Raw genomic sequence first — 12962 nt, 5'->3', positions numbered from 1 at the left:
CCGTCGCGAGTGAGCATTCCCAGGTCTGAGTGCAAACACTGTGTTGCAACCGGTTTGAAGGGGCAGTTTCATTGGCAAAACGCCTGCCCTTATTGGCCTACTGTTTCATCGATTCTCGAGGACCAGGGAAACGACATAAACGATCATTCCGTTAACGCCTTTCTTGATACGGGAGCAACCGTCACCTGTGTCGTAGTCGAGCGGTACGACTTATAGGAGTGACTCAGAAGCGACTGCCCGGTACAACGATAACACGTTTAATGTTCCACCCAGCACGCACTCTGTAGCTCGCGCTACCAAAACCCACACTAGTCTTTGTCGTCCTCATCGTTACACGACACCTTCCCCGTTTTGGTGTTAACACCTTTGTCTTTGAAGTGAATACGTAAAACATAGTTTAGCATAAAATTACAACTGTTTGTAACCGTAGCGCTCAGGCTCTTTTACAGTTAGTCTAACGCGTACGTACAACGTTGTCGCTTTCTTCAGTCCCATTCGGACGCGAAGGCATTGTCTTTGTTGCCGCCGCCTCCTCCTGAAGATGTTTCGTCGTTCTTCTGGTAAGTCCAGAAGGCGTCTGGACCATGTATGACCTTGGTGTAGGCCCTTGACTATAAACTCTGCTATGTGCTGCGGCGCCAGCAAAGATCCGAACAGCTGCGTTGTTCTGTATGCGAGGTCTGTCCGTCGCCCTGCGTCGTTGATTGTAGGCTGTCGCGCGGCTGCGTTGTTCCTGTTCGTATCGTTTTCGATACCTTTGTAGATGCGGCCAACAAGGAGCCAGCGTCGTAGGCATGACCGGTACGTTGCAACGGAGTTGTCGGCCCATTAGCAGTTGTGCGGGAGAATATCCGCATGTTCCTGGTGTTGTTCGATGAGCCAGTAATGCTTCATGGACATCCGGTGATTTGGCTATGAAGGATTTCGCTGTCTGTACGGCCCGTTCTGCCTGCCCGTTGCTTTGGGGGTAGTATGGGCTTGACGTAACGTGTGTAGCGCCACACGTCGCAAGAAACCGTTTGAATTCTGCCGACGTAAACTGTGGGCCGTTGTCTGATCGTACGACTTCCGGGATGCCAAAGCGAGCGAACATAGGTCGTAGTTCTGCAATGATGTCCGCAGCTGTTGTCTTGAGGTGCGAGATTTCAAAAAACTGAAAAATAATCTACGACCACGAGATAGTTTTGTCGATTTGCATAGAAAAGGTCCATGCCCACTACCGTCCACGGCCGCTCCGGGAGGGGTGTCTGCACCAGGGGCTCTGTACCTGGTCTTCTGTGCATCTGGCAAGTGGGACACCGCTTGATGAAGTCTTGTAGATGTTCACTGATGCCTGGCCACCACGCAGCTTCTCTAGCTCTCGCGCGGCATCTTGTGACGCCTTGATGTCCCGTGTGTAGACTGGCGAACACCTCGTGTCTCATGGCTTGCGGAATGACAAGTCGTCCTCCCCTTAGTAGGAGACCGTCGACCACGGCTAGTTCGTCCGCGACGCTGGCGAACTTCCGACACTCTGGGGAGAGAACTGCATCTGGAGGCCACTGCGTCGTGCAGTACTCGGCGATGAGCGTTAGAGTCTTGTCCTGTGCCGAGCCTTTCCTGATCCGTTCTAGCATGTTGGCTGAAGCAGGTAGAAGGTAGATTGTGAGAGCCTCGTACTCTTCAATTGCACTTGCAAGGTATGCATCCGTGTCCCCGTTACATATTACCGGATTCCTGGAGAGCACATCAGCTGTGAAGAGTTGTTTTCCCGGTACGTGTGAGATGGAGAAATCGTACTCCAGCGTGTGTAACCGCAGGCGCTGCAGGCGAGGAGTAAGTTCATCAAGCCTCTTCGTGGAAAAAATTGGGACCAGAGGTTTGTGGTCAGTGTGCACATGAAAGCGTAGTCCCAAGACGTACATTCGAAATTTGTCGCAGGCCCACGTAATTGCAAGAGCTTCCTTTTCCACCTGCGCGTAATGCTGTTCAGTCTTGCTTAGTGCCCGAGATGCGTACGCTACAGGACGATGGTGTCCATCCCAGTCTTCTTGAAGTAGCACCGCGCCTAGGCCATAAGACGATGCGTCGACTGACAACGTGAGCGGTCTGTTGGGGGAGTAATATGTGAGGACCGGAGTTCTTGTCAATTCGTCTTTGATGCCTTCGAAAGCATCCTGTTGCTGAGGGCTCCACATCCAGGCTGCGTCTGACGAGAGAAGGTCCCTTAACGGTTTCGTCTTTTCCGCTAGGCCAGGTATGAACTTCATCAGGTGATTTATCATACCGAAAAATGAACGCAGTTCGGCAACATTTTTCGGTGGTGGCATTTTTCTGACCGCTTCAGTTTTCTCAGGGTCCGACGATATACCCTTTGCGTCGAGAATGTGCCCAAGAAAAGGTATCATCGTTTTGCGGAACTGGCACTTTTTGGAGTTGAGTGTAACACCGGCTTTCTTCAACCTACTGAGCACTGCGTTCAGGCGTCAATCGTGCTCAGCTTCGTCATTGCCGTAAATGAGGATATCGTCCATATGACACACTGTCCCTTCTAGGCCTTCTAAGATGCGCAGCATTTCCCGTTGGAAGAATTCAGGCGCTGTGGAGATTCCGAATGGTAGACGCAGAAACTGATATCGCCCAAGCGGGGTGATAAACGTGGTGAGCTCAGAGCTTTCCGGTGAGAGAGGCGCTTGCCAATAGCCCGCGTTTGCGTCTAGCTTGCTGAAGAGTTTCGCCCCTCTAATACTGCTGAGGTTCTCCTCGACCATCCGCATGATGAGTCGCTCACGTATGATCTGCTTATTGAGCTCAGCGTAGTCGACGCAGATCCGTAGTTTCCAGTCTTTCTTTTTCGCCACGACCATTGGCGCGCACCATTCTGTGGGGTGGTCTACTTTCTTGATGACGCCAAGATCTTCCATGCGCCTTAGTTCGGCCTGCACGCTTGGTAAGAGCGGAATGGGAACTCGTCTTGGATGATTGACTGCATGCGGTGTAGCACCAGGTACTAACTTGATTCCATAGACCGCCTTCATGTGTCCTAATGGCCCGAAGAGATCTTTATACTTGAACGCTACTGGGTCGCCTAATGGGCATTCATCTACCGTGAGGATTTGTGGCAGTACGTTGAGCGCCCGTATAGCTGGTCTACCCAGAAGGGCGTCCCTTAGACTTTGGATGACAAATATTTGCTCCCGTATTGTCTGTCCGTTCCATGTGACGTCGACTTCCACCTGACCTATGGTGTCAATAGAGGATCTTGCGGGTCCATAGAGCTCCTTTGTGGACCGTTGCAAAGAAGAGAGGATGCTACGGGGCAGAGCTGATTTTGCTACAGCTGTCACATCAGCGCCAGTGTCCACTTTGAACCTAATGTTCGTTCCATTCACTTGGGCCGTGATGAACCAGGGGTCGTTGGATGATGTGTCTCAGGTCGCCAAGGAAAACTTCCTCTACAACTGACTTTGAATTCTGACTCTGTCGCCGACTGGAAAATTTGCGTCGCGGCTGTCTCCCCTGGTTGTCAGTCTTGGCTGACAGGCAAACCGCACCGAAGTGTCCAAGCTTCCTGCAGCGGTTACATTGCTTGCCCTCGGCCGGGCATTGTGCCCTCTCATGTGTTTGTAGAGAGCCACACCACCGACAAGGAGTGTGCTGTAACTGAGCATTGTGTACGCCCGCGTTGCGTGGTTCCGCGCGTCGCGATGGCTGCCAGGCGTCTCACGCGTTGACCAGGGTGTTGCGTTGACGTCACCGCGTCGAGTCCCGTACTGTCAGTAGAAAGAGTGCTTGGGGCCAAACCCCCGCGGATGGTCGGCTGTTGTCCCTTGACAGCCTCAGAATTGCGAGCCGTGTTCACCGCTTTTTCTAAAGTCAGGCCGGAGTCCAGCTGAAGTCTTTCGCTCAACTTCTTGTCTCGTAATCCGACAACTAGCCGGTCCCGGATGAGATCATCTTTCAAGCTGCCAAACTCACAGGTTTCGGCCAGCCGGTGCAGTTCGGTCACAAACTCCTCTACGGCCTCATGTTCCAATTGGTGCCGCTGATTGAACCGGGCGCGCTCGTAGATGACATTCCGCATTGGGACAAAGTGACGTTCGAAGCTCGCTGTCAGCTTGCTGTAGTCCTTCGCTTCTTCATCGGTGAGCCGCATCGAAATCAGGACGTCTTCGGCTTCGCTTCCCATCGCATAAAGGAACGTGTTAATTTGCGTGTCAGCATCTTGCTTGTGCAATCCGGAAATAACTCTGTAGCGTTCCCACCTGACGAACCATCGTTTCCAAGCTTCAGGGTGTCGGAAATCGAATTTGTCTGGGAGTTCGACTGCGAATGGATTGAAGCTCGGCGGAGATTCCATCGACGTGGAAGCTGTTTCCGGCGTTCTATCGCCGAGCATGACCTGCAGCTGCAGAAAAGTGGTGGGCTTCCTCGAGTTGTCCCGCTGTGAGTCAGCAGTTGTAGTAGTGGGTACGATTAGTGGTCACCAACCGCTGCCACCATGTTGTAGTCGAGCGGTACGACTTATAGGAGTGACTCAGAAGCGACTGCCCGGTACAACGATAACACGTTTAATGTTCCACCCAGCACGCACTCTGTAGCTCGCGCTACCAAAACCCACACTAGTCTTTGTCGTCCTTATCGTTACACGACAACCTGTATCAGTGGACGCGTTTACGGAGAACTTCCGCTTCAATTCACGAAGAATTCACGTACGTATTCGCATTCATGAAGTCACAACACCGTCTCAAACCTTGGGTCGCGTCAAAATTCACCTTCGTAGTGGTGCTGTCATTCGGGAGGTCGAAGTCCACGTGCTGCGAGGCATGCAAGCTGAATTACTCCTTGGCGTTGCCCATGCCCCACATTTTGAACTGTCGCTCGACATGGCCACTTTAAAGGGGCACTAAAATACACAAACAACTTGCTCTCAAATGAAAGCCCGTGTCTCAATTAGTATAATGCAAGCAAAATTAGCTCACACAGCGCTACCGTTTAGAAGAAAATGCAATGGTGGTGGTAGGTGGTGGTGAAAGGGCTCGCCGTTGTCGGCCTCACACAGCTGGGCAACGTCACGACTGACGCCCTGGGGGAATGTGCGTCCTGGGCCGACTTCTAAGGGAGCTGTGCCGACATATGTCTGAAAGCGCAATGCGAAAGAAAATGCAATAAAAACAGAGTCGTCTTTGACGGCAACGAATGGTATCACAGGAGGCAACGATTGGCGGCATCCAATGAGACAGCAGCAGGAGGAGCGCGCGTATACCTATCGTGGGAATGTGGATTTGGAACGAGTCCGATCGGTAGTGTTCCGTATATGCGCGGCATGATGCTCATTGCTACATTTTTCAATACCGATTCACTGCATTGTAGCTCACAACAGTTCTCGCGAATGTTCCACTGACAACATTTATCTTCACGTCTTGCGGACAGCGACGCCAGTCCGCTTTGCAACGCGCACTATGTTTTCCACCGGGATTGCTCCATGGCGTGGCACGCGCGTACACGCGTAGCATGAACTAAAAACACCGATGCACGAGCTGAAACGATGTTCACTGCTCAAGGCCGAAGCAAGAAAGAGTCCGGTATAATTTCGATTGTAGCTCCGTAACGGAATCAAAGTCTTGAATTATGATAAGTACGACATTAACATAGTATGTAACGTAATTTGAAGTCAGCTTGTTTTTGCATTTTAGTGCCCCTGTAACACTTTCACAGGATGTCACGACTCCGTCCGCTTCTCGCTCTTCGATCACATCTCCGCATGCAGACCTCGATTTCGGTCCTTTGCTATACAGCACTCCCCTGCGTATCCTCACCTCACTTCACAGGAGCATCAGTCCTTAGTGGCCCTTGTCTGCAAACACTGCTATATTCTCGACGTCGCAGACAGACATTGGCGCAGTCGCCACTTCCCCCCACTGCATAACCTTGTCCAATCATCCACCGGTCCCCTTACCGTACGTCGCAAGCGTATCGAGTGGAAATCGACAAACAAATCGACTCCATCTTGCAACAAGGCTTCATTCGACCTTCCTTGTCTCGATCCCTACGCTTGGCCGGTCATTCTAGCAGAGAAAATAGGTGAAGGTCGGACTCAGATGTGCATCGAGTACCGGAAGCTTAACGCTGCAACGATACCCGATTTCCAACCGATTCCACACATAGACGATGTCCTCGATTCGTTGGGTCCGTCATGGTATTTCAGTACTCTAGACATAACCTCCGGCTATTGGCATATCCCCACGCACTCCGATGACATCTACAAGACTGCCTTCGTCACCCCTACCGGTCATTATGAGTGGACAGTCATGCCATTTGGTTGCCACAGTCATCATCGAGAAGCACCAACTCGAGAATGTCGTCTACTACTTCGACGACATTGTAGTCCACGCCACTACGTTTCAGGAGCATCTCAAACGCTTGGATGCTTTACTCACGGCGCTGACCACGGAAAATGTCAAACTGAAGCTCAAGAAGTGTCACTTTGTGTGTACCACCATCGATTATTTGGGCCATACGATATCACATCGAGTGATGTGTCATAAAAGCAGCAATATCGAAGCCATTAAAAATTACCCTCCACCTCAGTGCACTAAGGGCCTATAGAGATTCTTAGCCACAGTCAACGTACGCGTATATAGACAATATATACTTCACCTCACTGGCGTCTGTGCATCTCTCTCCACACTCCAGAATAACGTCAATGGTCTGCGGAATGTGACCGGGCATTCTTAACGCTGAAAGACCTTTTGACCAATGAACCTGTTCTTCTGATATTCGATCTCAACCTACCCTGTCTCTTGTACTGCGCTGCTTCCTCCACTGGACTTGGAGCTGTGCTTAAACAGACCACCAGTGACGGCACGAACCACACTGTCGCATACCATTCGCGCAAACTCCTGAAGCATGAACGGAATTATGCAGTTACTGCATTGGAATGCTTGGCTATCGTCGACGTAGTGGACAAATGGCACTGCTACTTCCACGGTCGTCCGTTTAATGTATTCACGGATCACTCTGCGCTTCAATGGCTCAAGACTATTAAGAATCCCACTGGACGTCTGTTCCGTTGGTCACTGAAGCTGTCCATGTACGAAGCCGCCTTCAAATATGAAAAAGGTTCGAGCAACGTCGAAGCTGACACCCTTTCTCGTTTGCCTGCTGTGCAGCTCTTGAGCCTCAACGACTTCCAACATGTATCCGCGGATCGTCCTTCGGGACCGTACACCTTAGTCAACGGTCTTCCTACAGTCACTAAACGTGGCATTCGCAAGGTCTACGTTCCTTTATCGCTTCGTCCAACAATTCTTCAGAAGGCCGATCACGGCCACGTAGGAATTAAGAAGACCAATTTTACGGTCACACAAATACTGAACATGCGTAGTAGCGCCACCAAGAGCTACCCGCGCGAATGTGTCAACCTGTTAGGGAGAAGTTGCTACTATAAGGTTCGGAATCCTGAGCCGTTTTTACAATCCCGGAATTTGGAAATGTGGATCCCGGGACGGGATCAGGATTTTTTTCGCAACTATCCCCAGGATGTCGTATATGACTGTACTCATCTGCACAACCATTCTATCACAAATTGCGATACATTACGCGTTTCCTCTCATCCCCACGGAATATTCTAGTGGAAGAAAACGTTAAAAAAAAAAGCACTGCTCACGGGGCAAAAGCTGCGTGCCAGAATATCGACTTTGCATTGACATGCGTTTCTTTCTTGTCGTCTGCTACGGAATAGCTATAGTGACGGCGCTCCAGGGTATTTCCCGCGGTTAGCGGTGGTGGTGGTGCTTCTGAAAGAGCTCGCCGTTGTCGGCCTCACAGAGGTGGGCAACGACTAACGCTCTGGGGGAATGTGCGTCCTGGGCCGACTTCTAAGGGAAGGGTCCCGCGGTTAGCAGTGCACGAGAAGGTATGACGTTCACCAATTGTACTTACGCGGCCGCTAAAATCTATGATGTTTTACGCATCTTCCGCCTGAGTATTCTGCTGGGGAATGTCGCTTGTGTGAATACATGGAATGGTGCGTTTTGCTGATCTCCCTTTTTATTCATCCACAGTAACTGTTGTGTTGTGGTCTCGAGCAGCCGAGCCTTGTTTTCTGAAAAGGCTGTCTCCATTTTCTCTTTTCACTTTCAAATATACGTATTCGTGAGGATCAAAAGAAGAAAAAGAGAACTTCTGCAGAGAGAGAGAGAGAGATTCTGCAATATTTTGTGTAGCCATGTGGATTGGAAGACTCCTCCGGATTTGGCTTGCGTGGCTCACATCAGTCAGTAGCTAACGTCGTTGTCATGTGTCGTGGACCGCAAAGGTGCCAATGTGGCGTGGACCGGTTTCGGATTGCAAACGGTATTTTTTGGGGAGAAGGGACGCGTGAAACAAAAAGTCCGTAGGACACCGTTCTTTCCTTTTCACACCTACCACAGAATATTTGTTGTCAAGAAAGCTGAAATTTATTGTCCCGATATCCCGGGATTTCGGGATACCGGGATCCGAACCCTGGTTGCAACGTTACACGGTTGGGGGCGCCACGCACATGCTCAATGGCCGTTGCTTTCAATGATCGTTGAAGACCCCCGTGTGATTGTGGTACGTTGCAGACACTCGTTCGGACGACCCTTTTATATATACCCGGATATCATCTTGTCTTGGTCAGTGCTCTCCTCCTCGGTCTTTATTGTCTTTTCTCCTCAAAGGGGGGTTAGTATGCGCCCTGGGCCGACATCTGTCTGGAAAGTCTGCCGTAAAACCCCAGACAGCGCACGGCCGGTGGAGGGATTTGAACCAAACACCTCCCAATCTTTGGAGTGACCACCGACGAGCGAATGTCTTTATCCACTCGCCCATGCCGCTGCTTCCTCCTCAATCTCAATTCTCTAAAAGTTAACGCATGTAAAAGCAAAGCTTGTATTTCTAGACCCAAAAATAAACACGTTGAGGTGACTACTCCACTAATTTTTGAAAATGAGGAGATACAAATAGCAGCGTCTGTAAAGTTACGGGGTTACGTGCGTGCGCGAAATGTGCGTCTAGACGAGGAAGTGCCCCCGCCTTCATTTGTTTTGCCTTCTTTGCGATAAGACGGTTGTTTTGTTTTCTTTGTGATAAGTCGGTTGTCACCAGCATCAAGGTCAAAGCGGGGGAAAGAAAGGTAAAACAAGAGGCGGGAACACTTCCTACCTCTCCCCACAGCTACCTTGCGCTCTTCTTTGCGACAATCAAGCAGGCTGGGCTAAAGCCGAATTTTTACTAATTTTTTATACTATTTCTGTTGCGATACTGTGCATACTTTTTGTTGGGTCTGTGGTTATCCGTGGAGGACTTCATATTTCTGTGGGGAAAAAAAAAGTGAGGTTCGCTTGGCAATTTTCAAAGTTCGATTGAAAACAAAATTTCCCTCAATTAAAAATTGTCCAAAGCCTTCCGAAATGGCGGCAAAAGTTTCCAGACGGTAATTACCGACAGTCCCACAATCCTCCGGCGAGTACGTCGCCAGTTAGAATTTTTTATCACTTTAGGTGAAACATCCGGTATAATTACACTTCATCTATTGCAGGCATAAACGATACAGTCTCTCTGATAATTTGGATTCATACTAAAATTACCATTATTATTTTAACTGTCTGTACTGATATTTGTTAATTTCTGCAGCTTCTTTCACAACTTTGTACAATTATTTTGTGTTGAAGTGCAGCTGTAAAAAAGAAAAGATGACACATCTCACTCATACTTAGAAGGGTATCGTGGCATAGTGGTTAGGATGATCGGTTTCCACGCCGAGATTGGGAGGTGACACGGGTTCGAATCTTGTCACCGGCTGTTCTGCTTGAAGGTACTGTAAAGCAGTAGACAAGCATGATATGCCGGTGATGTGACTAGAGACTTTGTTGCTTCTAAATACCATATGCGGAACCATACGACCGACAACGCGCTATAAATAATTTTAATTTGCTCTGAAAAATGCGGCGTAGCGGAGCGGTGCGACGCCTGGTGTCAAGCAACCCCCTGTACAGCGGGCAACACTGAAAATTGGTATTACACACTATTACATCGGGACTTAGTTATTTTAGTAACCATAATATTAGTTTCCCTGTTTACCTATGCATTCTGAAACCCCTGTTAACAGCGTTTTTTGCGAAGTAACCCAGTGCTGGCCGCTGTTCGGTGGAGGCTCTCCCCACTTCTCTACTGCGCCTGCGCGCTCCTTTTCTTCGCGGCCTCTTTCGAACGAACAAACTCTCTCCGTAAACCTCTGTGAACAAACAGGTTCCGAGCTGTCTGGCTTCTTGAACGTCTGACACATTTTTTTTTTTTTTTTTTCAAGGGCTCAGCATTTCATTTCAGTTCGCTTATCCGTTTATCCTCAGATGTGGTTCGTTGTGTGAATTGCAGGGACGGATTTTATGGTGGATTGTTATGTCGGGCCCAGTGTTATACGCATGCAATGTAGTTGCCGCCGTATGTTGCAGGAGTACGGAATCATTTCGAATACCTAGTACAGTGTTGCCCGTAATCTTTAATTGTAATTTTCTAATTAATTGCACCGTCGATTGGAATGAAACTTGCGCAGTTTTTGTCGTGGTGGCTTGGACTATCGAATAGCCACACTAAATGACATTTGATCGGTGCTGCTTTACAGTACCTTTGAGGTTTTCCCTGGGTTTTCCGAAGACTTTCCAGACCAATGTCGGCACACTTCCCCCTGAAGTCGGCCCAGGACGCATACTAACCCCTCTGTCCCCCACTTCTTCCTGCTGGTCCTCCCTCCATCTGTCCACGTCTGTACGCCGCTCATAGCCACAGTTGCTTCGCGGCGCTAACACGGAATTTAAAAAAAAACTTAGAAGGGTAGAAGAAGAACAGTATCTGTTCGAAATATCGGCGTTCCTGAGGCACTTCACTTAACAAAACCCCTCTCATTAGTGCTGTAAGATCATTTTTTTTTTTTTAAGGCTTGTCTGCTAAAACTTAAAAGCTGTATTACCGCAGCTTTTACGAACTCATGCTAGTGAATCTGCGAAATTGTTACAGCACAGACTGTTTGGTTTTTATCGCGAGAAATCATTTGCGGAGGTCAATGGGAGGCTGCACCGGATTTTCGCGCCTCTTCAGGAGGAGAGAAAAGCGAAAGCGTAAATCGCGGTTTCCGTCGTACTCAAATCATGAAAGATGCGACGCATGATCCTGTTTTTCTATTGCTGTCAAATTAATGGCAGATCTCATTCCGCGAAGGAAACCGCAATTTATGGGATTTTTTTTTCCCTCTCCTGTACTTCTCAAGTTGCGCGACACGGCGGTGCCGACCAGGCATGGAGGAAGGACTCGAGCACCGCATTTCCAAATAGACGATTTCAGAAAATCCCAGTACTCCTTGCGCACGCATGGCATCCTGGGCGCTTACTAAGCGGGGGGAACGAAGAATAATCCTTCACGTTTCGCTTTCGCTGACCTTGACACGTCGTGGATAATGGACCGGTAGACGAGAAATCGAAACACTTTGGAGGCCACCCGCTTCTTTCGTATTAGTAAGCTCCCACAGTTCAAAGCGGCGCTATGCACTCCGGGATTTTCTGCAGCCGTCTATTGCAGAGAAATGTGGAAGAAATGACGCGAGACGTTACACGTTATTCTGTGCGCTAGACCAATGGAAATTCGCGGATGCTGGGCATCTGGACGCTGGGCATATGGCAAACGAGCGGGTTGCGAGGAGCGAGCGTTGCGCAACACGGCGCGAATATTTGCGACACCGAAGTTAGGCTGGCGAGGGGCTGTTTGCACGTAAGAAATGTCGACGGGAGAACTTCCGACTTCTCTCGCAATTACGTCACTCGGTCTCCTTTGCAAAAGCGTTTGCGGAGACCAATGGGAGGTCGTATCGCATTGTCAGGAGAAGAGAAGAGGAAAAACGCAAATCGCGGTTTTCCACCCCAGTGTTACCTGGGTTGAATAAACGAGCTCAGCCTGGCACTATGTGACGTACGAATCCCGTTCTTTTTTTCTGCTTATTTTTCTTTTCTTTTTTTTTTGGGGGGGGGTGATATGTTTACTCAAAAAAGCAAGTGTCCTTTTGGCATTGCTCTGAAGGTAACGCCTTTTTTCATTCTGCGTTTAGAAATTTTTGCAGTTTAGTGCCCCTTTAAGAAAGCGTTTGTGCAATCAATATACGTCAATTGATTCAATGTCTGAAGAAGAAACTGATGTTTTTATCTCGCTCTAATTTGGAATATTCGCAACATGGACAAAGACCTTGTTCTTAGCAGGCAGTAAGGTCCAACAGTTCGTAGTTGAAGGTTTATGTATACCAACATCGAAAAGTGAAAAATCCAGCGATCCGGCCGATAGCAGTGAAAGCCTCAAGTCGGGAGCCGGCAATTTGTCGAACAGACTGGTCTTCTGGCCGGAGTAGAGGTCAGAAGACCAGTTGTCTCTGTTCGAAAAATTTCGCCGGCTACCGACCTGATCTTTTTGCTTCAATGACACTGGCGTGTGTGGCATGAAGCCAGCCTCAATACAGCGAGGTTTTTTTTTTTTTTTAGAACTTGTTTTTTCTTTTCTTTTTTTTCGATAAATTAGCCGCACGTTAGGTACCCCATTTTAGACGAGGAGGCCACCATATGCTGGTACTGGAATGTCGACTTCTTCTTGTTTTGCACCCGCCAAAGACTGATGCAAAAGAAAGAAAAAAAAATCAAAATCGTACATTTTTGCTCTTGTATTCCTTTACATTGACTAATGCATTAGGGCCTTGGAAGTCAGGAAGCAGGAGGGAACACAGGTCATGAGCATGCCTGTCCGTGATTTATGGTAGGCTGTCGTCATGCTTGACAGACGTTCTCGTCAATTTCCACACGTCGCGGAAAAAGAAGAAAAAAATCATGTTGCATGAGAAGTGGAAACGAGTGCAGGAATGCAGAAACAAGATGAATACCAGTGAATCGTCAAGTCCACGAGGATCGTTGCTGCTAAATATATTT

The 12962-nt window shown here is 48.9% G+C and overlaps 1 protein-coding gene across 1 annotated transcript; it reads right to left on the bottom strand.

Moving 5' to 3' along the window:
- Nucleotides 1–2465: 2465 nt before the first annotated feature.
- On the bottom strand, nucleotides 2466–4482 carry LOC135378816 (uncharacterized). The gene is made up of 3 exons (XM_064611958.1): nucleotides 4471–4482; nucleotides 3707–4423; nucleotides 2466–3260 (listed from the first exon to the last, which is right to left on the bottom strand). The coding sequence occupies exons 1-3, from the start codon at nucleotides 4480–4482 to the stop codon at nucleotides 2466–2468; spliced, it is 1524 nt and encodes a 507-aa protein (XP_064468028.1).
- Nucleotides 4483–12962: the final 8480 nt, after the last annotated feature.

The sequence above is a fragment of the Ornithodoros turicata genome, chromosome 1 (genome assembly GCF_037126465.1).
Source record: "Ornithodoros turicata isolate Travis chromosome 1, ASM3712646v1, whole genome shotgun sequence".
NCBI classification, from domain to species: Eukaryota; Metazoa; Arthropoda; class Arachnida; order Ixodida; family Argasidae; genus Ornithodoros; species Ornithodoros turicata.
The sequence above is the reverse complement of the archived record's forward strand: the minus strand, read 5'-3'. Positions and strand labels throughout refer to the sequence as shown.

What these genes read in the sequence shown, in the direction of transcription:
- LOC135378816 (XM_064611958.1), bottom strand. An exon ending in CGCAACACCCTGGTCAACGC is followed by an intron (nt 3,261 to 3,706) that starts GTGAGACGCCTG and finishes CGGTCCACAAAG; the next exon opens with GAGCTCTATGGACCCGCAAG.